General features: G+C 43.1%; 1 protein-coding gene across 1 annotated transcript in view; it reads right to left on the bottom strand.

The window, feature by feature from the left end:
• Positions 1–11,532: 11,532 nt before the first annotated feature.
• The window catches only part of SCYL2 (SCY1 like pseudokinase 2), an 84,793-nt gene continuing 68,741 nt past the window's right edge, over positions 11,533–27,584 (bottom strand). Inside the window, exons 17-18 of the mRNA XM_069764307.1 lie at positions 17,959–18,081; positions 11,533–17,064 (exon numbers count right to left, since the gene is read on the bottom strand). Of these exons, the coding sequence (XP_069620408.1) occupies positions 16,411–17,064; positions 17,959–18,081 (777 nt within the window). The 3' untranslated portion in view covers positions 11,533–16,410. The remainder of the gene's footprint in view (positions 17,065–17,958; positions 18,082–27,584) is intronic.

A 27,584-nucleotide genomic window follows, 5' to 3' on the forward strand; every position in this document is an offset into this window, starting at 1 on the left:
GTTCCAGTTCCTAACGACCCTGAGGAACCCTTGTTATTGACTCCAGCTACTCTACTTACCCAGAAAACAGGACTGTCCAGTGCCCCTCCAGGAGGATTCAACGCTAAGGACCTCTACAAGCGCCAATGGAGACAGGTAAAAAGTCTTGCAAATACTTTCTGGGACAGGTGGCGCAAACAATATTTGTCTACCCTGCAGCCACGTACAAAGTGGCAATCTACTAAACCTAATCTGAACATAGGTGACCTTGTTCTTGTGAAAGACTGTCAGATTCATCAGAACCAGTGGCCACTTGGTCTAGTTACTGCAACATTCCCGAGCAAGGACGGCAATGTCCGCAAAGTTGAACTAAGGATGACCAAAGGGAATGAACCCAAGACATTTTTCAGACCGGTATCTGAACTGGTCCTATTGTTGCCTTCGGAAGAAAGGAGTAGTGACATCCGTTGATGCCAGACGGGGAGTGTTCTGTCTCCGCCATCTAATATTGTTACCCTGATTATCTGTTTGCATAATTGCAGGCTTCTCAGTATGGATATTCATACCTTTATTTGTTTGTGATGCTTTGGCTCCCTCTAGCGGTCAGAGTTATGTTGGCAGTTTAATCTTCTGTTTTTGTATTATCCATGTCTGATTCTCCTCCTCCTTTGCAATGCATTATGGTAGCTCAGCCTCCATTTCCCTCCATTTTTCCTTTCACTTTCTTCAGTTTGCCTTCAAGGAAAGACGCTTCACTTCATCCCCCTTGCGATTGCATTGCCGGTATGTCTTTATGCTTCCTATAGCTATTTCTGCTCTGTATTAGCTTAGTTTAACCAGTTGTACTCCTAGTTCAGTTACTAGCCTTCTAAATGTTATGCATAATGTACATCATGTGTAGTATGTATCTGTTCTATACCATGCACTGATTCTATGTATATCATTGTTCACAGTTTCACCGCATCAATATACCACTACGTTTAATAAAGCACAGACTCAACTACAGTCTCCTTATTGGACCCCGGTATAGCGGTTTAACTGACTGTATAACTACGTATGAGCCTGCTTCAGCTAGTGAGGACAGAACACAGAGTGTGATCATGTCTGAGGCAGTAGCCAAAATATATACACTAATTTATAGTCATGATCAGAGTGTGATTGTTTCTAGACACATATGTAGTAATCCTGCAGCTCACTGCTGGAGGTGCTTTACCAGTGGGTCTCCAAGCTCAAACTATAAAAAAAAAAAAAATATGAATAAATGTCAGGTGTTACATAATCATAGTTCAGAATCAGTGCATGGTCATGTAAAAAAGACATCTAAAGTATTGGAATGGGTCAGACGCTGAACTTTTCATCCTCAGTTTAATGTTACACCACATTGGGAGACGTGATCACAAAGCCAGAGAAACAGTTAAATGTTATTGAAATATACTGAATACCTCATAATAATTGGCAGAAAAAACAGCTGTTCCATTATGTTAGCGTTAAAGGCTAAACAGGATGAATGCAGCGCTGGAGGAGAATACAATCATATGTCAACAAGAGCCTAATTATCCCACAGCCCATTGTGCTTGACTGGTCCTGGATTAGCTGAGATCACGTGGTCTAAGCAAATGGTGGAAAAAAGATTTGTGATCTAAAAATGTAAACTTCCAGATGCAGAATCAGCGGCAACCTTCCTCAGACTCATTGGTCATACATGACTATGCCAAGTATGCTTGATTCTTAACTTATTATCTATAATGTATTATCTGCGCTGGATCCTCTTACTCCATACCTCACCTAATCAATATCTGTGGGCTATTAAAAGTAGGGGTAATAAAAAATATGTATATATATGCACCCACTCTATAACAATGACATGAAAACGATAATATAGTAAAAACCAAACTAGTTGGTATATATAAACAGGTGAACCCCTAAACGGAGAAACACAGTCGGTGATAGTGGTGTTTCGAGACGCACTCAATATTTGTAGCACAGACAAAACAATAGTGCGTAAATAGCTCCCTCCTTATTAGCAAATGGAAGTCCGGTACTACCTTAAACTGTATATTCAGCGGTGTCCGGAGCTTTCATAGATGGAACCTTCTGTGCAGTCCCAAGGTTCTTCGAAGTAGAGTCAACGGATGTATGTTAGCGTGGGTGTGTTGCAGGTGCTGCCCCGGCCGGCGGCAAAAGCACCATGCACTCACCCACTTCTCAGGACGGAGGAGCGCTAGTAAATTCAGCCGCTAGGTACACTGCAGATGCAGGACCTTACGTGACGTCACGATCACGTGGTAACACACGTGACTGGCTACGGATAGCGCAGTAAGTCCACTTTTCCTTTCCTACACGTTTCGGAATATAGCGTATTCCTTCCTCAGGGCATGTTATAGAGTGGGTGCATATATATACATATTTTTTATTACCCCTACTTTTAATAGCCCACAGATATTGATTAGGTGAGGTATGGAGTAAGAGGATCCAGCGCAGATAATATGTTTATGTGTGTAGTATAATTATAGATACAGGAGAGTGGCTCTGTATTTTTTTCTGCTGCAGGACTCTGTGAATCTGAAGCGCTACTGGTTCCTTTGTTTTTATTTATATTATCTATAATGGTTTAACACTTTCCTGACTGGGCCAATTTCCATTTTTGCGTTTTCGTTTTTTTCCTCCCCTTCTTCCCAGAGCCATAACTTTTTATTTTTCTGTCCACGTAGACATATAAGAACTTGTTTTTTGTGTGACGAATTGTACTTTTGAATAACATCATTCATTTTACCGCATAGTGTACTGGAAAACGGGGAAAAAATTGCAAGTGTTGTGAGACAGTTTTTGGATTGTGGTGCCTTTTTCCGTGACCCATAACGTTTTCAATTTTTGATCAATGGAGCCATGTGACAGCTTACTTGATATTTTGATCGCTTGCTACAGCATTTTTTGTGGTATTGCAGAGACCAAAAAACTAATATTTGTCATTATGATTTTTTTTTCTGTTTACGGTGTTTACCAATCAGGTAAAAAAAAAAAAATTAGATTTTGATAGAATGGACTTTTCTGAACACGGTGATACAACATACAGGTGTTTCTTCCAAAATTAGATCATCAAAAACTTTAGCTATTTCAGTTCTTCAATACAAAAAGTTAAACTCATTATATAGAGTCATTACAAACAGAGTAATCTATTTCAAGTGTTTATTTCTGCTAATGTTGATTATGGCTTACAGCCAATGACAACCCAAAAGTCATTATCTCAGTAAATTAGAATAATTAACAAAAAAACACCTGCAAAGGCTTCCTAAGTGTTTAAAAAGGTTCCTTAGTCTGATTTAGTAGGCTCCACAATCATGGGGAAGACTGCTGGCTTGACAGATGTCCAGAAGGCAGTCATTGACACACTCCACAAGGAGGGTAAGCCACAAAAGGTCATTGCTAGAGATGCTGGCTGTTCACAGAGTGCTGTATCCAAGCATATTATTGGAAAGTTGAGTGGAAGGAAAAAGTGTGGTAGAAAAAGGTGCACAAGCAACTGGGATAATCGCAGCCTTGAAAGGATTGTTAAGAAAAGGCCCTTAAAAAATTTGGAGGAGATTCACAAGAAGTGGACTGCTGCTGGAGTCAGTGCTTCAAGAGCCACCACACACAGACATATCCAGGACATGGGCTACAAGTGTCAAATTACATTCCTTGTGTCAAGCCTCTCATGACCATTAGACAACGTCAGAAGCGTCTTACCTGGGCCAAGGAGAAAAAGAACTGGAGTGTTGCTCAGTGGTTCAAGGTGTTGTTTTCTGATGGAAGTAAATTTTGCATTTGGAAATCAATGTCTGGAGGAAGAGTGGAGAGGCACACAATCCAAGCTGCTTGAGATCTAAGGTGAAATTTCCACAATCAGTGATGGTTTGGGGAGCAGTGTCATCTGCTGGTGTAGGTCCACTGTGTTTTATTCAAGACCAAAGTCAGCGCAGCCGTCTACCAGGAAATTTTTGAGCACTTCATGCTTCCCTCTCCCGACAAGCTTTTCGGAGACGTAAATCTCATTCTCCAGCAGGACTTGGCACCTGTCCACACTGCAAAAAGTACCAATACCTGGTTTAAAAACAACAGTATCACTGTGCTTGATTGGCCAGTAAACTCGCCTGACCTTAAGCTGGGTTCACATTGCGTTAATGGCAATGCGCTGACGGCATCCATTACATAGCGGCACTAACGCTATGTAACGGATGCGTTAGCGCACACATTAACTGCCATTATGTAGCGCATCGCTAACGCATGTCATAATCGGCATGCGTTAGCGATGTGCCGTCATTCTGTGACGGACCCTCGGACGCAGTCTGCAGCATTTTCGGGTCCGTCACCACTAGCACAGGTAGAGCATCTGCGCTAGCGCGATCGCATAAACGCAATCTTTTTTGGCACTTGCGTTAAACGGACTGCGTTAACGTATGCATTGAACGGACTGCACTAACGCAATGTGAACCTAGCCTTACCCCCATAGAGAACCTATGGGGTATTGTCAAGAGGAAGATGAGAGACACCAGACCCGACAATGCAGACGAGCTGAAGGCAGCTATCAAAGCAACCTGGGCTTCCATACCACCTCAGCAGTCCCACAGGCTGATCACCTCCATGACATGCCGCATTGATGCAGTAATTGATGCAAAAGGAGTCTTGACCAAGTATTGAGTGCATTTACTGAACATACATTTCAGGAGGCCAACATTTTGGATTTTAAAATCATTTTTCAAGCTGGTGCCAAAGTATTCTAATTTACTGAGAAAATGACTTTTGGTTTTTAATTGGCTGTAAGCCATAATCATCAGCATTAACAGCAATAAACACTTGAAATAGATCACTCTGTTTGTAATGACTCTATATGAGTTTCACTGTTTGTATTAAATAACTGACAGTTTCATTTAACAGGTTAACAATTGGGGGTGGTATTCTGCGACACCCTACTGGTTTGAAACAGGTTCGGGTTGTAACACATCCATTACCTGCCAAGTTTGGGGTTTGCTCACCCTGTGGGCCTTAGCGAAGGCTGTTGAGAGACCTACTGGAAGGAGTCTTTGGCACCCAGGTACCTCTTTACTCTGTTACTTATCTTTTGAATGTCAAATCCAAGACTTTAAGCCAGTTTAACTGCAGACTCTCTGTCACATTTTTGACAGCTTCAAAATGATTGATTGCTTGGAAGCATAGGGTCATCATCTAATGTTCTGTGTGTGCGTCGGCGCCTTGAAATCGGCTCACTGTTCTGGCAAAGCCTCGCTTATAGACTCCTCAGGAGTCAGGATCCTGGATAAGTTGAGTATATGTTTTTTATATTTAGTAAAACTTGTAGTGTGACTATAGGGGCATCATAAACAATGGGTGACTCTCATACAGTGTGGAGGACCCTATAGAAGTGTGTGAGAATGCCCCTCAAAGTGTGGGGCCAGTATACAACATAGGAGTCAAAGTGGGGGCTAATGTGGGGCAATTATGTAGTTTCTGGGCTAATGTTGGGCCATTATACAGTTTGGGGGCTAATGCAGGGGCCATTATACAGTTTAGGGGCTAATTCGGGAACCATTATATAATTTGGGGGCTAAGGCGGGAGCCATTATATTGTTTGGGGGTTAATACAGGGGCCATTATATAGTGTGGACTAATGCGGGCCATTATATAGTTTGGGGGCTAATGCGAGGGTCATTATATAGTTTAGAGGCTAATCCTGGGACAATTACATAGCTTAGGGGCTAAAGCAAGGGTTTGACAGCGGCATTTATCAGGTTAACAAACGCAGGTGGTTCGCAATTCCACCCGCGGCTGTTGCGGGCACATGTGCCAAAGATGATGTGTTCAGCGCCGGAGACCACATCAAAGGTAGAAATACAAAATAAACTAGGCACTCAACTTAAGCATGAGTTTTTTGACTTTTAATGTAGTCAAGGCAAAACGTTTCGGCCGCATCTGGCCTTTATAATTAAGTTGAGTGCCTAGTTTATTTTGTATTACTTCATGGTGTAGGATCCTACTACGGCACCTTCCTTAGTAGTGCACACGGTTCTCTATTAGTTTGTCACATCAAAGGTAGAGACACGACAATCACAGTACCAGTATGGCACATGTCGTGAAGGGGTTCATTTTGGTTAGTGTTTTGTACAAACTAGGGCGTGCCTCCCCCTTTTTTTGGGACTCATTTAGTTTATATACAGCTTTTCACGGACAGGCGTCTGAACAGTCGGGACTCAGGTCCTACTCTACCCTGATCAATTTTTACATCTGCTGACACAGTGAGGTTAACTACAAGTTAGGTACCATCCCAACTGGGGTACACCTTGTCGTGAAAGGATGGCTTTTTACTTTTTTTTTTTTTTTTTAAATCAAAACAATGTTCACCAAGTACCCTATGTTACATATGCTACCATATTACTATTTATTTAGAGTACATACTACAGGGTATTTACTCATTTTTTGTTTTTATTTTAGATTCTGAAAAAAACCCAGTAATTAAACATATTAGTGATGTTAGATTGCTAATACTTCGCACATAACTGCTTATGTCCTTCCCTACTGAACTTGCAAGCACCGTCCGGAGGCTGTGACGGATAGCTGGAGCATACTGCTAGCTCCTGATCCCACCCAGCAGACAAAGCTGCCTCATATAGCGGCACTGGAGAAGCAGTGTGGGTCAATGTGCTGTCCTGAACTGTCACTCAGGCAGCTGTATCTGTTCCCCCCACAAGTAGAAAGTTAGGAAGTACTGAGCTAATTAAGGAAAATAAAAGATAGGAATTATCTTTTCAAATATACAGTGGCTTGCAAAGTATTGACACCCCTCCCCTTGGCTTTTTACCTATTTTGTTACATTACAACTAGAGATGGGTGAATTTGATCAGGTCAGGGCTTATTCGGTAAGCTATAGCGCCTACTGAATAAGCTGCAGAGGGAACCCGGATACCTGGAGCGCTCAGCTGTTTGGCTCCACAGATGCATGTGTAACGGCTGTGTGACAGTCACAACACATGCATAGAGAGTCCAACAAACAGGCTACATGTCACATGGTCTGTCAGCCTATACACACCGTTTCTGAAAAGCCAAAGAGGCCGCAACACCATTAAGCACGAGGCACCACTAACCAAACACCATGAAGACCAAGGAGATCTCCAAACATCAGGGACAAAGTTGTTGAGAAGTACAAGTTAGGGCTCAGTTATAAAAAAAAAAAAATCCCAATCTCCGATGATCCCTCGGAGCACCATCAAATGGAAAGAACGTGGTACCACAACAAACCTGCCAAGAGAGGACCACCCAGCAAAACTCTCAGCCAGGGCAATGGGGGCATTAATCAGAGTCAGCACAGAGGACAAAAGTAACCCTGAAGGAGCCGCAGAGTTCCCAAGCAGAGACTGGAGTATCTGTCCATACGACCACAATAAACTGTACACGCCATACAGGCTGCCTTTATGGAGAGTGGACAGAAAAAGCCTTTACTTACACACAAAAATTGTATGGCTCATTTGAGATTGCAAAAAGAAATGTGGGAGACTCCCCAAATGTATGGAGGAAAGTGCTCTGGTCAGATGAGACCAACATTGAACTTTTTGGCCACCACGGTAAATGCTATGGCTGGTGCCAAATCAACATGGCTCATCATCCCAAGAAATCTATTCCCATAGTGAAACATGGTGGTGGCAGGATCATGCTGTGTGGTTGATTTTCGGTAGGAGGGACAGGGAAAATGGTCTGAGTCAAGGGGGGAAGATGGATGGTGCAAAATACAGGGATATTCCGAGCAAAACTTGTTTCAGTCTGTCAGTGATTTGAGACCGGGACGAAGGTTCACCTTCCAACAAGACAATGACCCAAAACATACTGCTAAAGCAACACTCGACTGGTTTAATGGGAAACGTGTAAATTCATGATGAGCAAACATGCTCGGATACTCACAAAAGCTGCAGCTGCCCATACACATCCCATGCAGAGGTCTGATCTTACAGTTGCACTGTAGCTTGTGTCCCTGTATGAAATCCATGTCTTCATAGAGTGAATGTAAAAGGAAGGAGGCCCAGGATGGTGGGAAATTATACACAGAAGAGGCCCAGGATGGGGAGAGGGGTGGAGTATATCAAGATGGGGACATTATTACAGTAAAGGGCCCAGGGCAGGGGATATAACATGAAGGGGGGCAATATACCAGGAAAGGACCCACGATGGAAGACATTACACCAGGATGAGGGTCATTTTACCAGGTAGGGGCTAGGATGGGGTACATTATACCAGGAAAAGGCCCAGGATCGGGGATATTATTACAGTAAAGGGTTCAGGACAGGAGATGATATAACAGGAAGGGGCACAGGATAAAAGACATTATACAAGAAAGGTAGAAATTATATAAGGAAAAGATCAAGGATTTAAAGATATTACACCAGGAAGTGGCCCGGGATGGGGCACATTATACCAGGAAGGACCCCAGGATAAGAGACATTATTACAGGAAGGGGGGCATTATACCAGGAAGGGGCCCAGGATGAGGGACCTCATTACAGAAAAGGGCAAGGACGGGGGACATTATTACATGGATGGTGAACACCTGGGTAGTATAGCGTATAATACACTGTATAGTCTAACGTATTTTTCGCTTTATATGACACACCTGATTATAAGACGCACCCCCAAATTTGGTGAAGAAAAAGAGAATAAAATAATTTTTTATGTTAAATGGGGGTCTGTCTTATAATGCCAGCGTTCGTCTTACAAATCATATGTCCCACATCCTGGTATCTATATAACACCCATCATTGTGCTGGCACATCCCCCCCCCCCCCGTTTTGCTGGCAGGCACATGCCCCCCTGGTCACTATATGCCCCCCTGTGCTGCTGGCAGACACATGCCCCCCCTGATCACTATATGCCCCCTGTGCTGGCAGACACATTCCCCCCCAGGTCACTATATGCCCCTCTGTACTGCTAGCAGGCACATGCCCCCCTGGGTCACTATATGCCCCCCTGGTCACAATATGTCCCCTTGTGCTGCTGGCAAGCACATGCCCCCCCAGTCACAATAAGCTCCCCTGTGCTGCTGGCAGCCACATGCCCCCCCAGTCACATTAATCCCCCCCCTGTGCTGGCAGGCACATGCCCCCCGTCACAATATCCCCCCGTGCTGGCAGGGACATGCCCCCCCAGTCACTATATGCCCCCCTGTGCTGCTGACAGGCACATGATAAAATAACAAACACATAACTCACCTTCCGATGATGGCTTCGTGCTCACAGCTCCTCGGTTGCGTTTCCTAAGCATCAGATCATGTGACCTGGGCACACAGTGATGACATCACTGTGCTGTGCCGATCACATGATTGGTATTAGCACAGACACAGGAGGCACAATCGAGGAGCTGGGAGCACGGAGCCATCATCAGAAGGTGAGCTATGTGTTTGTTATTTTATCATGTGCCTGTCAGCAGCACAGGGGGGCATATAGTGACGGCTCCCCTGTGAATCAACTCATGCAGCTTCAGCACTGAAGTGATGGACAGCAGGTGCAGTGAATATTACATGAGGCTATTGAGCGGGAGCACGTGACCTCCCGCTGTCTCTGCAGCCCACTCCAGCCCCCTGACACCACTAAGAGCCGCGCCCCTCCTCTACAGCACAGCACACAGATTCGGATTATAAGATGTACTCCCACTTTCCCCCAAAATTTGGGGGAACAAAAGTGCGTCTTATAATCTGAAAAATACGGTATATTAAAACAGTTAGCATAAATACAAATAAGTACACAAAAAGGAGGAAGTCCAGTCATCAGCAAAATGAGGTATTAGGTAGAGGAAAATTAAGCCATGATTTAAAAAAAAAAAAAAATCCTTTGTCCTTTATTGTAATTCCATAAAAACATCTTGTTTATGCAGTTTCAGACCACACAGGGTCCTTAGCCATAGCTATTTATCCTTTTTGTGTATATGTTTCATTCACCTGGGAGTCGGCTCAGGATCTCCATGTCCGTGCACCGCAATCTATAAACTCCGGAGTGACCACAATTGGATGAATCTTTGGTGAGCCTAAATACTTTTTTTTTTCTGTTTCTTGTAAACACAAATAAGCATTGTGCATTGTGTAACGTTACCTTTACTATTAGTCAGGTGTGTGGTCTATATGTTGCTAGATAGATTTGTGCGATGCAAGATTGTCACTGTGACTTATTCACACTTAGCACCTTTTCTGATTTGCCACATGTACACTTTTTCTGGCACAATGCTTATTTGTATTTAACGGTTTTCATATGGACTATACAGTGTATTACATACTATACTTACCCAGGTGTACCCATCCTTCTGTTTCCTGTATTTTTTTTATCCCATTCTTGTTGATCTATTATGATATTGGTTTTACCGTATATACCGCTCTGGAAAACATTAAGAGACCACTGCAAAATGTTCAGTTTGGCTGATTTTTCTCTTTATAGGTATATTTTTGAGTAAAATGTAAATTGTTCTTTTATTCTATAAACTTCTGACAACATGTCTCCGAATTTCCATGCAATATATTTTTTTTTTTTTAAAGAAAAATTGTCAAAATTTAAAAAAACAAACAGTGCTTTCAGACCTCAAATAATGCAAAGAAAACAAGTTAATCATCATTCAGAAACAACAATACTAATGTTTTAGCTCAGGAAGAGTTCAGAAATCAATATTTTGTGGAATAACCGTGATTTTTAATCACAGCTTTCATGCGTCTTGGCATGCTTTCCACCAGTGTTTCACACTGCTTCTGGCGCAAAAATGTAAGCAGTTCTTCTTTGTTTGATGGCTTGTAACCATTCATCATCCTCTTTATTACATTCCAGAGGTTTCCAATGGGGTTCAGGTCAGGAGATTGGGCTGCCCATGACAGGGTTTTGATGTGGTGGTCTCTTAATTTGTTCCAGAGCTACATGTCTTTTTAATAATTGACAATATAATTTTTTTAAAAATCTTTTTATAAAGAAGTTTTATATCCTTAAGTGTTTTTGAAGCTAGGAGAAAGTTGCGCAAAAACTCTATAGAAAGTCGCCAAATATCTGTTTAACTCCAAGTTGTGACAAAATTTTGCAATTTTTTAAGCAATTTACACCAGTGTCTGCTTTGATGAAGTGGAACCGAAAAGTTTGCCAGTTTTTGAAATTTTAGCCCCCAGAATAGTAATTTTGACAATGCTGTGTGTGAAGTTCCTTAGAACATATGCTTATGCATTTTAATGAAAACCTGACTTTATGCTGCACTCCAAAAACCATAAAAAGCAGCTCCAATTGTGAAAGGGTATGGCATATGCCCAAGTGACCATCCAGGGTAGGTGAATTTACATATAAACTTTTAAAGGGAATGTATAAAATAAACATTCGTGGCATGGAGGAGATATATTTGGCCATTGGGACTTCCTGTTTGCCATCATCAAAACTTGTAAATTGCTGGTTCTGCATGTAATGGGAATACCATCTTTTTATATCACTTTCTTCCTAACAATTGTAAAAATCTGCAAACTCATGAAAGAAAATGCATGCATTCTTAATAAAGGGAAACACAATGATCCTGTCCAGTGTATCGTCTTACCCAGGCATAATTTATTAATGATTTCCTTACAAACAATTTGTTCAAAAAGTAAATACAGCACAGGAAAAACAGTAAAGACGAGACACACAAACCTTCAATAGGATATGAAACCAGTCCCATGATTCACAGTTCTATATAAATTAAGGTACGTGTTTAAGTCTTTCAACATTATGTAACAAATCCGTTTACACTGTAAGGCCCCGTGGTCTTCAAAATCAATAGGATGAAGGTAGTCCAAAAAACCTAGCAAGCAATGCGACGGACAGAGGGTGCATTCTAGGAAAGTCAATGGTGAGTCAATTTCATCAATATTTGCCATGTCCAAAAAATGAACATATTAATTTTAAGGAATCTCCAACATTTGGACTCATTTCACGCAAGTTTGAACTGACACACATTACAAGGGGTTATTTTGAAGCATCTCATACCATAGCAGGCATTGGAACGAGGATTTTAGTTGGTTTCCCCCTGTAACCACAGATTTTTCTTTCTTCAGACACTATAAAAACTATAGGAGGGATGTGTTGGTAAATTAAATATTCAACGGCGGGTAGACATTTTAAAGCATCACTATTATGTTAAACAAATGTCCTGTTACAATTGAAAAAAAAAAAAAAGTTGAGCCATGGCTGTTCACAGTACTTACTACTAGTGATGAGCGAGTATACTCGTTGCTCGGGTGACCTCCGAGTATTTGTGACTGCTCGGAGATTTAGTTTTTGTCACCTCAACCGAATGATTTACAGCTACTAGCCAGCCTGAGTACATGTGGGGGTTGCCTGGTTGCTAGGGAATTCCCACATGTAATCAGCCTGTCTAGCAGCCGCAAATCATTCAGCTGAGGCGACGAAAACTAAATCTCCAAGCAGTCACAAATACTCGGAGATCACCCGAGCAACGAGTATACTCGCTCATCACTACTTACTACCAGTGTCAGACTGGGGTGCTAAGAGCCCACCAGTAACCAAGTCCAGGGCCCCACTTTTCAGCTACATGCACATGTGACATCCATCACAAATTTATCCAACATGAACTGGGTACTCTGTTACACGAATAAGATGCTGCCTATGTCTTTACATAGTCAAATATATTGTGCCCAGTACTGCTTATATAAAAGGTGGTGGCCCACCTGAGGATTCTCCTGCTCTTCTGTGGGCCAGTCCAAACCTGACTGGTGCTCTTGCACCACCTCTCCACTGCTGACAAGTAGTCTTCGTTGACCGGGCTCAAGGGGTGATATCATTGCTACAACATGTTGTGGCTCCTTATTTTTTTTAGAAATTGACTTAATTCCCTTAAAAGAAACTTTTCACCAGGTAAAAAATGTCCAGTTTTGCTCTTACTATATTCCTGCTGATTCCTTCAGTATTCTTTTCTATTTTGCTTTTTAAATCCATGCTCCAAAGATGGGTGTATTTATTATTTATCTATTGCAAACTTATGGTCTTTGCCAAAAGGGCGTTGCTCACAGGGTAATAAAACAGAGCAGCCCAAAGGACGGAGAATCCTGAGAGCCACGCCTCCTTAGTAAAGATCATACAATCAGTACCAAATAAGGTCCATCTCTCTGCAATCGTATAGGCAGATTTAAAAAAAAAAAATGGTTAAGTCTAGGGATCAGTGGGAATAACATAAGAGCAAAAACTAGCCACATGTCCTCCTTAAGGCCGAGGTCACACTTGCGAGTTCAATGCGAGTTCAATGCGAGAAACTTGCGCTAATCTTTTGCATCAATACCCGGCACTGCCGCCGGCACTCGGGACAGGAGCGTGCGGCTGTATGTATTTCTATGCTGCTGCCGGGAAATGATGCGACAATCATTACTGGTGCTAATGACAAGGCTTGTACAGCAGAAGACTGAAGTCCAGCACATGTAAAAGTCAAATATATGTATGTATGTATGTATGTGTGTATGTATACATACATACATACACACACACACACACACACACACACCTTCTATTCTGGGCAGAAAATCAATCATGGAAGAGTTTAAAGTGAAATAAATGTAGACTACATGCTGCATTTGTGAGCGAAACATGCCAAGCTAATGGATATGCAGAAAAAATATGAAACCTAAAGAATATCTGCAAGACCAAGATTTATTACAGAATCCAAATAAATATTATAATAATGTACAAGTGAAAAGGTCATCAATAGGAGAATACCACAACCCGTCTAATAATGTCCATTAGGATTCAACACTAAGGGTTTGACCACTATGGATATTCGGATATGCAGGTGCTGTTCAGTTAGTCTAGTACTGAAAATTAAATTCACTTTACATACAGAAAACCTAGAACAAAACAGATCTCACTATGTATAAAGACTTAAAAAAAAAGTTTCCAATATTCAGGAATCCATACTTACAAGGAATAAGAATGCAGGGAACTTGAGCAATGCTTTCGTAAAACCTTTAAAGGAGTTTTCCCACACATAGCAGTGATGCCTTGTTTTATCTAAATAGGGCCAAAATTCTGTGCAAGTACACGTCCCAATATATCCCCTATAGTGATCACAGTTACGGAGCTCCAAATCCTCCGCTTGTCTTCACACTTCTCACATCCCTGATCTCTACAGTTAGCACTGTGTGGGGTATAACGCATACAGGGCCCACTGAAATCTTATGATGTCCTTCAAAGGAGAACACGTGAGCACCGTTAGAACGTTACAATTCTCCCGACTCCATGTACAGGGCTGTGTGTTTAGCAGGACTGGGGACATTACTTTTACTGAGCTCAGCCTATGTAAACGGTCAACATGGCATCCGCGCTGCAGCCAAACACCATGAGACATGAGCTGCCAAGCTTAGCGATTAGCTGCAGGGCTGTCGTTGTCACATCACTGCTGCAGACACCTAAAAACAGAGGCAGCTGCTGAGCTCAGGGATTGGCTGCAGTGCTGCTCTTGTGACATCACCACTGCAGCCAAACAACAGACACTGGGACAACCGCAATGAATACGAGGGCAAGCAGAGCTCAGCTAGCTTTTTGACTGGGCCTAAGAGCAAAGTTTTTTTTTTTTTTTTAAAGGGACAACCCCTATTAACTGATTATTTTAGAATTTAAAAGGGACTGAAGAAAAGGACAGCTGTCTTTCAAAACAGCGCCACCAGTGACCATGGGTGGCGTGTGGTATCACACCTCGTGCCATTCACTTCAAAGGGGATGAGTGGCATTAACAGGCACAACCAACGGTTGAGAGTGGCAATGCTTCTGAAAAAAGCAGCCATGTTTTTCTAATTCTGGACAACCTTTTCACACTATGGTTGTGTGCCATAAAGCTGGGAATTTGGAGCGCAATAACAGAACAGTTCTAATGACTGGAAAGAGGCATTAAAGAAATTATGAAGTCATTGACAACTGGCATAGACAAAAGTGACAAAACTATACTGCTCATGATTTTCTACAGATTTTTTCTTTTTAAATCATATTTTATATTGTAATTTTCACAATTTATTTTTCCTACACTGCATACCTCATACCTTATTATATCCTATTCCTTAAAGCAATTAGGTAAAAGTGCCAAATGCAACATAAAGTACAACTAAAATGTTTACATTCAAAAGAAAATTATACTATTTTTACATAAATTAAAAAAAATAAAAAAAAATGTTGCTCAATATGTCAAGGTTTATCACATATCAAGTGAGGTAATCAAATATGAAATCTCATCTCTTGGTTTCGTATGTTGCGGGGGACATGCACAAAAAAAAAGAAAAGGAATGTACGTCTTAACTATTCATACTATTTGGTGGCGTCCTTTTTAATGGACATTTTTAAGGCTGGACAAAGTGCTGCTCAATGTTAGGAAATGGTTTCTTCTAGTTGTACGGTTTTCAGTAGTTCAAATTTAAAGTGACAGTAGAATAAAAGGTTTTCACAAATGTGTGAACCCTGAGGAGGATGCAAAGGAATGATTAGTGGAACCAAAAATTATAAGAGACTACCATAAAATTCCTCATATTTCAGATGTCATAATAAAATATTCCCAGAAAAAAAAAAGAAAAAAAAAAGAAATAAACATAATTGGAATTACAAACTCTATTGGGACATGATATTGATGAATTTAAAGGGAACCTGACAAAATGGTCTGCTGGCAGCATAAACTAGAGCAGAACGAGTTGCTTATATAAGTTTGTAAAAAGGATTCCATATTAGGAGTTGAGTAGGTGGTCCTATGTGGTGACTGACAGCCTTCCCTGTTTGACTGATACAAAGATAGCTTTCAGTCACTAATTAGGACCGCCCACTGGACTCCCTAGCATAGTAAGAGGAAGGCTTTATATGAATAAAATCAATTGGCTAAGGATGCAAAAGCCTTACTGTTTTTATGTCTCAGAGTCCAGCAGGCGGTCCAAATCAATGACCCGCAGCAATTTCTGTATGACAGTCGCATAGTGAAGGATGTCAATGACTGAGTAACACCGACTAATAGACTCCCAAGCCTGGAAATAGTGTACAATACAAATTATCCTGAATCTTTCCAGTTAACCGTATTATCAATCTGCTCAGAGCTTACTGATTTATACCACACATCCAACGATAGGACAACACATACAATGTGACAGGTTCCCTTTGAGATCGTGAAAGGATGATACATCTTATATAATCAAAGTTTACTGCAAATAATGTAAAATTCTTTTCGTCGAGTTCTGTGCAATAATATATGCGCACAATAATAGTATAAAAGGATGTTGAATAGTGAAATCAGCTCATCACCTAGAACCACAGGAGCATCACAAAAGTGAAGGGAAGAAGAGAGCGATAGAACAGAACAAACTAATTTGAAACCTTGTCAGAATGGCAGTACAAGAGATCCAAGCAGGCTAAGCAGGAGTATAAAACAATCTTTAAGAAAAGTGTTCTTAGCCAAAAAGGTCTTTTAAATCGTTGCTAGCAGAACTGCTGCTCTTCATTGTGTTTGCAGGCTGTGTGGGGTTTGGTGGATTGAAAAAAGGGTTGGATTGGACTCCAAATCCAGACTGTCCCGCCATTCCTGTTTGAGTTACATTGCCAATCATGGTCTGAGAAGCTTGGGGTGGTACATACTGGTTGATCCAAGGATTTTGTTTTTGCTGAGACATCTGGCTCATACTCACTTTGGGTTTTTGTGGACCAAACAAACTGTCTAAAGAGGACATATCTGAGGCGGGTTTGCTGAATGAGTTCTGCTGCTGCATGCCAGGCGGGCTGCTGATAGTATTGTAGTTCTGCATGGTAGCAGGAGTGGACATTGGTGGTACCTTGTTCAGTCCCATGGGGGCGGTTCCACTAAAGAAATTGTGGTTGGGATTCATTGGCCCCATACTAAAGCCAGGAGCTTGGAACCCTGTGTTGGAGTTAAGCCCATTTTGTAGGTTTCTGTTTGAAGCCATGTTGTCAACGGATCCTGGGAATCCAACGCTTCCTGGCATGCCAGTGACTGGAGGAAACCCTGCCACCGCCGGTTTGGTACCAACACTTGTGAAACTGTTCAGCGAGGACATATTCTCCATGAGTGTCATAGTTAGGTCCTTTGTCTGCAAGAATGAAGAAGACAGCATGATGCACTTGCATTAGTCATATGTGCATATAATGGTGTTGCAAGGAGCTGGAAATGTAATGAATATCAAAGAAGTTGCCTTAGCAAAAGAACCTTGGCACAACTAAACGAGTCACATGGATGAAAATCCTCATGGATGGAAATTACATGTGTCAGGAGATAGCACAGACAATGGGGTAGAGTGCAGGTTGTCAAATCATGTAGCTTACAGTCTAATGCTGACAATTATCTTGCATAAAACCTTAAAGCGGTATTCTGGGTATTTTATATTGATTACCTATTCTTAGGCTGGCCATACCAATTAGGTGGCTGTTGGTAGAATGATTAATCGACTGATCGATCAGCCGACAGCCATCTCCCCCACACATGGGAGTACTCCTATGGACGAGCGCTTATGTATGGTCTATGAGAAAGCCACCGCCTGACAAGTCAGCAGCCGGTGTAACTCCAGGAGAAAAATAGGACAGGCAACAAGAAATCGGACATGATCAACATCTTCCCTGAATATCAATCGGCTGGTGCCCACATTAACATTAGACAGTCGGCTGAACCTGTCAAGATCGGCAGGTTCAGCCGACATTAGGCTAATGCATAAGATAGCCTATAGGATAGGTCATTAATATCAGATCAGTGGGGATCTGACACCTGCACCACCACCGCTGGATGTAAACAATGAATGAAGCTGAACCGCACAGCTCCATTCAATGTGTAGCAGCTTCTGCATATCAGATCCTTTTTACAATGAGAGAAGCAAACGTGCAATTCTTGGCAGCCGATGGTACACCGTAAATGGAGCTGCGCTGTTACAACACATTAGACCTGCTACTGCTGGAAATATAATAAAATAATAGACTGAATTTTCAGATTTTACCTGCTTCACAGGTGCCGCAGGTGTCATTGTGCTAGGTGTAAGAGGCTTCTGACTTTTCATTTTTTGCACTTGTTCTTGTTCTTTTGCAAGTCTTTGCTTCTCTTCAAGTGTAAGGGATAACTTCTGGGACAAAAAAAAATAAAAATATTATAAATCAGACAATATGCAACTCAACATACATTATGTTAATGAATTCCTTTCTTCATATACGGATAGGAACCAATAAAGACACCACACTAATTCGACACAAATGTATTCCACTGCTCACATTTATCACCCTGACCTGGTTTTCTAAAGCTGCAGAACTTTTTATTTACTCTTGTTTGATAGAAAAGATAGATTTACCTAAAAAAATAAGCGGATAAATAATTTACTCATTTCCCCCAAAAGAGAAAGTCAACTTGAACAAGTCCCAAACTAACGCCCTTGGCAGCAACAGCATGCAACATGAATAAAAAGGATCAGTAGATTCTAAGCAAGTTGTGTTCTTCAGTTTGTGTGTATGGCCTAAATGTCAGCATACATTGCAGCTCAGATCATAATAGAGGATGGAAAAACAACAAACAGCACATTGTCCTGCGTTCTAGCTTTGTTAGCGCATTTAGCACCCAATAGGAAACATTTAAAGTGCCCCCATTATACTTTTTATTTGAAATTGCATCCCTTCTTACATGCAGCAGATCAGTGAGTCCAATTCCTGAGACCCCCAAGGATCGCTCAAAAACCGCTCTAGGAGGCAGAAGCACTGTGTATTGAACATGTATGACCATCTACTTCTGTAGCACTGATGGAACAACGGTCCCACAGAAGTGAATGTGGTGGTCAAGCATGCTCACTATGGCCCCAGTTACACAGAGGACTTTGGGGCCCAATCTAGAGGAATAGGTGGGGGTCCTAGTAGTAGAACCCCAACGCCATCATACATTTATCGTCTATCCTGTGGACAGATGATAGGTCTATTTTATAGCAAGCTTTTAACCCTTTCGCGCCAGAGCCCGTTTTCGCGTTCGTGACAAGGCCAATTTTTTCAGTTCTGAAGACTGTCACTTTATGAGGCTATAACTCTGGAACGCTTCAACGGATCCCACTCATTATGAGACTGTTTTTTCGTGACATATTGTATTTCATGGTAGTGGTAAAATTTGTTCCATATAGCTTGCATTTATTTCTGAAAATATCTGAAATCTGGTGAAAATTTCGTAATTTTCAAACCATTAATTTTTATGCCCTTAAACCAGAGATATGTCACACAAAATTGATAAATAACATTTCCCACACATCTGCTTCACATCAGCACAATTTTTTAAACTTTTTTTTGTTACAAAGTTATAAGGGTTAAAAGTTAATCAGCAATTTCTCATTTTTCCATAAAATTTACAAAATCATTTTTTTAGGGACCACATCACATTTGACTTTGACAGGCCTATATGACAAAACAAAACAAAAACGTGACATTCTAAAAACTGCTCCCTTCAAGGTGCTCAAAACCACATTCATGCAGTTTATTAACCCTTCAGGTGCTTCTCAGGAATTGATGGAATGTAGAAAGAAAAATTGACATTTTGACTTTTTCTCATAAAAATATTAATTTAGCCCCAAATTTTTCATTTTCACAAGGGTAACAGGAGAAAATGCACCATAAATTTTGTTGTGCGATTTCTCTTGAGTGCACCAAAACCCCATTTGTGAGCACAGCAAGGCTCAGAAGGAAGTGAAGGAGTACCATTTTGAGTTTTGGAATGAGAAAATTGGCTGGAATCGATAGCGGACACCATGTCGCGTTTGGATCCTAGGAAGTTTCGCCTCACCCAGGAAGTTTACAATGCCCCCCAATGTAGCCCTCAACCCAGATGAATACAACTGTTCATAAAAACCTTCTAAACTCACCCAAAATATCCACTACATCTGTCAACACAGTACCTCCATCCGTTCTTAAATTTGTACACATACGATGATTCTTTCTGTGCCGCTGTTACCACCGAGAGCAGGTGCCCCACTGTTTCTCCTTCCTCAAAAAACTGCAATTTCTGAAAAGCTCTTCTTCTCTCTGCTTTTTTCATATACAACTTATTAACCGCTTCCTGGGCTTCCCTTAGTCTACACTGAGATATCTCTGACGGGTCCGACACCATATCCCTTTCTGCTCTTTCTAATTTCTCTATGAGCTCTTTATCTTCCATCCTAGTCTTGGATTTACATCTAGAAATCTCCCTAAAAAGAAGGCCCTTCAGAAAAGCTTTCATTGCGTCCCAAACTACCCGCTTATCAGCGCTATCTTCATTAAACTGCCAGTACTCTGTGATCTCCTTCTTAATGTTATCCATATTAATATGTTCAAGCCACAGGGGGTGACATTTCCATCCACCTCCCCGTCCAGTCCTCCCACCTGTCCGTCTAATCCAGAAGCTCTATAGGCTTGAGGTCCGAAATCACTCTCGGGAGACATTCTATCCCACAGATCACACACGTCATTAAATCATTTCCTAGTGCTAGGTCAATCCTGGAAAGGAAACTGTGGGTTGCAGAATAACAGGAGTAACAGATTACATTCTCATTACTCACTCTCCAGAGGTCCACCATCCCCAATTCTGTCATATAATTCCCAAACGTCGACAGTTTTTTAGTGCCTTTGCTTAAACCTTTCTTATACCTGTCCCACCCTTCATCCATCACATTATTGACATCCCCAATAATTAACATTGGTAGTCCCATACCCCGTTTACACAATTCAAATATTTCTTGTACCTTTTTCCAAGAATATGGGCGTGGGAAGTAAACAGCCGCTAGACATAATGGTTGCCCATAAATTTTGCAGACTAACAGAACATATTGCCCATCTCTATCTACATGACTCAATTTCTTCAAAAGGCGTGGGACGCCCCAATCAGTACCAAGATCCCCCTAGCATATAAAGAATACGTAGAGTGATAAGACCTCCCTATCCACCTCCTTTTTAACACTTCTACCTTTTCTGCAAGTAAACGTGTCTCATGGAGACAAATGACATCCGGGCCCAGTTTTCTCACATATTTCATAATTGCCGTTCTCCGAGTTCCCTCCGACAGTCCTTTTATATTCCAACTAACAACTTTAATTGTGTCTCCCACCATGAAACCGCACAAATACAAATTCCTGATCCCTTGAAATAGGATGTTGTTGCCAGCAAACTATAAGTCCCAATTTCCAGCAATAGATCTCACACCCCTCCCTACTCCCACCAATATTCATTAACACAATAACCCATAACTAATCTGTTGTCTTTCACCTCTCTTATAAGAGAGTAGGTAGTCCAGTGTCTAGCTACCCTTCCCTCAGTACCTGTAATCCGCTGTAACTAGAACACCTCCCCCCAACCCCTCCGCAAATAGAACAACATTATGACAATAAGTCCTCTGAAAACCGCAATAAACTATTAAACCAAAGTCCGGAGGTAACAATAAGGCAGCATCATCTTCATCTCCAGAATCTTCCTTTCACTTCCCTCCTTCTCTGTTAGCTGGTGTTGGAAAAAAAGTGAACTGCCCCCAGGGCTACAACCCTTAATTTTGCCGGGTAGAGACTAGAATAAATCAATTTCAAGTCTCAATCTCCTTTTAACTGCTCCATAACTCATCCTCTGTTTTTGCACCTCAGCCGAGTGGTCAGGGTAAATAGAGATCTTCTGGCCATTAATGCACATGTCCTCAGCTGCACGAGCACTCCTCAATATGGCATCTCTGTCCCTATAGTTCAGAATCTTAGCAAGGATAGTACGAGGGGGGACCCCGGCAGGAAAGGTTTCATAGGAACGCGGTGCGCCCTTTCCACCGCAAATAACTTAGACAGGTTATGAGCGCCTATCTGGTCCTGGAGCCATTTTTCAATAAATTTTGTAGGGTCATTTCCTTCGGTCTTCTCAGGGATACCCACTAGTCTCACATTATTCCTCCGTGAGCGATTCTCCAGATCATCATTCTTATTAATCAAAGCAGCACACCCACTCTCTTATCCATTTTAGTCATGTCTGCCTTTATTGTATTTACTTCTGCTATAGTCCCATCCACTCTCTGAGTGAGAGTTGTTATCGCAGTTTTGCATGATCTGATCAGATCATAAATGTCTCGCAAAGTGGGTTCCCTTGTTATAACTTCCTCCACAGCTTCTTGCTCCACACCATCATTTTCCCGCCTTCCTTCCTCCCCCTCTGGACCCCCCTGTACCGTATCATCCTCTGAAACTTCTCCTTGCACTTCATTTTATCTCCAGCCTGTTCCTCCTCCTCTTCAGCCAGCTCTTTCCCCGGCTCCATCCAACCAGGCATACTTTTCAAGCTTGGAAGCCACTTCTAGCCTCTTTACATATGAGGCATTTGCAGCGTCTGCTCTCTCAGCTCTCTCCACACTGTCGGGGCCATCTTGGTTCCGGGTCATGGCTCCTGCCTTGGGTCCTGCTGCCTTTTCCGGACCATCTCTGCAGCTCTGCACAGCTTCACACCTCGGGGCTGACCTCCGGTAACCTTCCTCAGCCACACAACGCGTTATCAGCTCTTATCTTCAGGACAATTGCAGGGTTACAGCGGAGGAGCTCCAGAAGCTGACCGCTCACATCAGTTGCTAGGCCACGCCCGCCAAAAAATTACATTTTAACCCACAAATAATTGCTTTAGCCCCAGATTTTACATTGTCACAAGGAGAAATGGGTAAAAATGGTGCCAAAATGTGTCACACGGGGGCGTGGCTATGTAGCTGAAGAAGAAGGAAGCATCCTAGGAGAGCTCCATATATCCTGAGCTGATTTTGCTATAAATACTGTGGGTGACCGAGCGGTACTAACCCGGATCGGGACCCCATATACCGGAGAGTCTGGTGGACCTTCTGGGAGACCGCTGTGGAGATTCGTGGAGCCGGGAGCTGCGAAAGCCAAACAGGCAGGAGAACCCCATGTGCAGCGGCGGCCATCTTGGGAGCGCGCGCTAGGGAGCACAGGACGCGGCGCTGCTTATTGCCGGAGCTGGGCCTCCTGCCATCTCGGAGGCAGCGGTGACCGACCGCACTGGTGGGCGCGACGAGGAGCCTGCAAGGGGAAGCAGGGAAGACATACGGGACACGGTGCTGCTCTCTGCTGGAGCCGGGTCCCCCTCATCTTGGAGGCAGCGGCGGTGGATAGTGCCGGTGAGCTGTGAGGACTGACACAAGTGGCGGTACGTGCCTGGGGTAGCGGCCATCATCTCAGCGCACACCCTGACAGATAGGGAAAGTGCGCCTCTAATCTTATCAGCGGCGCTGGGCGGTGAGTGTGCGCCTGAAGAAGTAGGGGTGGTGCAGTGTGTGCCCTGAGAAAGTGGGACCTGCGCCCCCCTGTCGGGTGGACATTTTCCCTGCCAGCGCCATAACATTACAGGGATTAACCCCTTTCTAGCTGCTCCCCTTATGGTAACTGTGAAATTGCACGGCTTGAGTGTTACAGCAGCTATCTTTATATACCGGATACCCTAAGCTGCCTGCCCAGTGGACTCCTGTCTTATAACCTTGGGCTCCATAATACAAGACTCAAAATCGGAGTACAGCTTATCCATAATTACCCCTTGGGTCGCTTTGTGAAATCCCCTTGTGAGTATCCATCATGCAGCACCCTAGAGGAGCATCGGCTGCTGAAAAATTAAAAAAATATGCCAAAGATGATCCTCATGATAATGTGCGCAATCTTAGAAATAATCCTACACCGTCTCAACGTAAAGGACGCCCCTCTGACAGTAATGAGGAGGGAGGAGAGGATGAACTGACTCTTAAACAGGCATCAGAGCAGTTGATGCAGGCTATCTCCCTCACTAGATCAGCTCTTACGGAGAAAATAGAAGATGTGCATACTGAGGTGGGACGCCTGCGACATGACATGCAAACTATGAGAGGGCGCATCACGGAGGTTGAAACGAGGGTGTCTCATATTGAAGACACTATCACCCCTATGGAGGCTAAACTGACCAAAGCTGCCGGATCCGTAAATGCCTGGAAGCAAAAGGCAGACGACTTTGAAAATAGACTGCGCCGCAATAATATCCGAATTATAGGTTTCCCGGAGCGGTCGGAGGGTCAGCAGCCTGAACAGTTTCTGGAGGAATGGCACAAGTCATCATTGGGAGATGGATTCTCCTCGACATTCGCGGTGGAAAGGGCCCATAGGGTCCCGACCAGGCCTCTTCCTCCTGGAGCCCCGCCGCGGCCTTTCCTGGCGCGTCTCCTTAATTGTAGAGACAGAGATATCATCCTCCGCTTGGCACGACAGAAGGGCCTCATCAAATTCGATAACGCTACCATATCGATTTTTCCAGATTTTTCCATGGAACTTCAAAAGCAGCGGGCACGATTTATGGATATCAAGAAACAACTTAGAGATAAGAACATCGTTTACTCCATGCTTTATCCAGCCCGGCTTCGTATCGTTCATAAGGGCTCCTCCTTATTCTTCACGGATCCAGCGGAGGCGACCGAGTGGCTGCGGTCTCGCGGGGGGTCGAATGTGGAAGACTCCTAACCTGAGTTCCCTGATTAATGGCAACATAGATAGAGCTTTCTGCCTGGGTGCGGAAAATGTCAACAATACCGGACACTGAGTCCAGTGAGGGTATCCCCTATTCAATTTGACTGTGGGAGTATGGAAATATGCTCCCCTACTGTTCAAGTTTTGTTTAGTTTGGTTTTATATACTAGTTTTGGATGTTTACTAAGCATGGTTGCCTCTAATGCTAACTCTTTGCTCTGTGTGATGCTGCAGGACTGCACCCGAATGATAATGATATGTATCAATTCTTCCTTTAAGAGTAAATATGGGGGCTGAACTTATATGTATGACCTGGAACATACGAGGTATAAAAACCCCTCGAAAGAAAATTAAGGTGTTTTCGCAGATTAAAAGATATCACCCTCAAGTTGTAGCACAAATAGAGACACATTTGACAAGAGACACGGCTCGATGTATGCAAAAGCCATGGGTACAATGGTCCCTACACGCATTCCACACTAGCTATTCAAGAGGGGTCTCTCTGCTGATACACAAAGAGGTCAGATGGGAGGCTAAAGAGGCGAGACGTGATCCAGAGGGTCGTTTCGTCTTTGTGCATGCATTTATTAACTCACGAGAGTATGTGTTGTTGTGTATCTATAACCCCCCTCCTGCTAACATGTCAATCCTACGTATGGCTCTGGGCTTCTCCTTAAAATATCCGGAAGCCAATGTTATCTGTATGGGGGACTTTAATTTAATTATGAATCAGTCCATGGATAGATTGAGATTGGACGATGTGGACTCAGGGGAAGCTGTGCCTCAACACCCCTCACAATTAGCGCTGTTTATGGAAGGGAGTGGGTGGCTAGATTTATGGAGAATAAACCATCCAGAAGTTAAAGGGTACACCTGCCACTCGTCTAATAGGCAGTCTTTATCTCGAATAGACTATATATTTGGGTCGGGTGGCTTGGCGTTACGGGTAGATAGAATTGAACATGGTAACCGGGGGATCTCAGATCATAGCCCAATCATTCTTAAACTTAAATATGGGCAATCCGATAATAGCAATAGGTCCTGGAAATTAAATCCCTTTTGGTTAAAATTGATAGACTCTAGTGATAGGACGGTTGATCAGTTGAATGGCTTTGTGCTGACACATTCAGAAATCCAAAACCTTGGTCTATTCTGGGATACCCTGAAGGCATACCTGAGAGGATGCTTGTCTTCTACTATTTCCTATATTAAGAGGGTGACAGCGAGGGAGGACGAAGAGATAGAGCAAAGATTAAAAGACTCGGAGGCCACTTATATAGCTAATCAGTCCAGCAGTAACAGAATTGAGTGGCTTACTTCCCAGAGATTGTATACCCAACATACAGATGCTAAGTCAAAGCGCAAATTATTTTTTACTCGTCAGTCCTACTTTGAGCTAGGGAATCAGGCCAGCACACTCCTGGCCTTCTTGGTGCGCCAACATAGCACCTCCAACACAATATTGCAGATCCGGGTGTCCGATGGCTCATTGGTGTCCTCTACTGATGGAATACTTCAGGGCTTTTATGATTATTATACTTCGTTGTATAAGTCTAATAGTGGTTTAGATGTCGATGAATGCCTGGATTATTTATCGGATATAACATTCCCCTCGCTGAGTCCATCCCAACAAGCTCTTATGGAGGCTGAATTTACTCTGGAAGAGGTAGAACATGCTATAGCAGATATGGCTACTGGGATTTCCCATTGAATTTTATAGGAAATACCGTGATAAATTAGCACCTATATTGCTGAAGGTACTTAGGGGAATATGGGAGGGAGAGTCGATACCCGAATCGTTTTATGATGCTAATATTATCGTGCTTAGGAAGGAGGGGAAGGATCCTCTGGATTGTGGATCATATAGACCAATTTCTTTAGTGAATGTGGACTACAAAATTTTCACTAAAATTCTGGCTACTAGATTGAATGCGATCATATTAGATCTCATACACCCAGATCAAACCGGCTTTATGCCCGGGAAAAATACTTCTATTAATATTAGAAGAGTGCAATCGGTCATTCAATATAGTTCATTAGAGCCGGACAATAAGTGGGCATTAGCTTCGTTGGATGCAGCCAAGGCTTTTGACTCCCTTGAGTGGTCCTTTTTAACCCCTTCCCGACCTTTGACGCCACGTAGGCGTCATGAAAGTCGGTGCCAATCCGACCCATGACGCCTATGTGGCGTCATGGAAAGATCGCGTCCCTGCAGATCGGGTGAAAGGGTTAACTCCCATTTCACCCGATCTGCAGGGACAGGGGGAGTGGTAGTTTAGCCCAGGGGGGGTGGCTTCACCCCCTCGTGGCTACGATCGCTCTGATTGGCTGTTGAAAGTGAAACTGCCAATCAGAGCGATTTGTAATATTTCACCTATTATAACTGGTGAAATATTACAATCCAGCCCTGGCCGATGCTGCAATATCATCGGCCATGGCTGGAAATACTAATGTGCCCCCACCCCACCCTACCGATCGCCCCCCAACCCCCCGATCTGTCCGGTACACTGTTCCGGCTCCCCTCCGTCCTGTGCTCCGCTCCCCCCCGTGCTCTTGTCCGCTTCCCCCGTGCTTCAATCACCCCCCCCATGCTCCAATCACCCCCCCGCACTCCGATTCACCCCCCCATGCTCCGATCCCCCCCCATCATACTTACCGATCCTGCCGGGGTCCGTCCGTCTTCTCCCCGGGCGCCGCCACCTTCCAAAATGGCGGGCGCATGCGCAGTGCGCCCGCCGAGTCTGCCGGCCGGCAGATTCGTTCCAAAGTGCATTTTGATCACTGAGATAGATTATATCTCAGTGATCAAAATAAAAAAAATAATAAATGACCCCCCCTTTGTCACCCTCATAGGTAGGGACAATAAAAAAATAAAGAATTTGTTTTTTTCCACTAAAGTTAGAATAGGGTTAGGGCTAGGGTTAGGGCTAGGGTTAGGGCTAGGGTTAGGGGTAGGGCTAGGGTTAGGGCTAGGGTTAGGGTTTCGGTATGTGCACACGTATTCTGGTCCTCTGCGGATTTTTCCGCTGTGGATTTGATAAATCCGCAGTGCTAAACCGCTGCGGATTTATGGCGGATTTACCGCGTTTTTTCTGCGGTTTTACAACTGC

Source organism: Ranitomeya imitator, chromosome 4, assembly GCF_032444005.1.
Source record: "Ranitomeya imitator isolate aRanImi1 chromosome 4, aRanImi1.pri, whole genome shotgun sequence".
Lineage (NCBI taxonomy): Eukaryota > Metazoa > Chordata > Amphibia > Anura > Dendrobatidae > Ranitomeya > Ranitomeya imitator.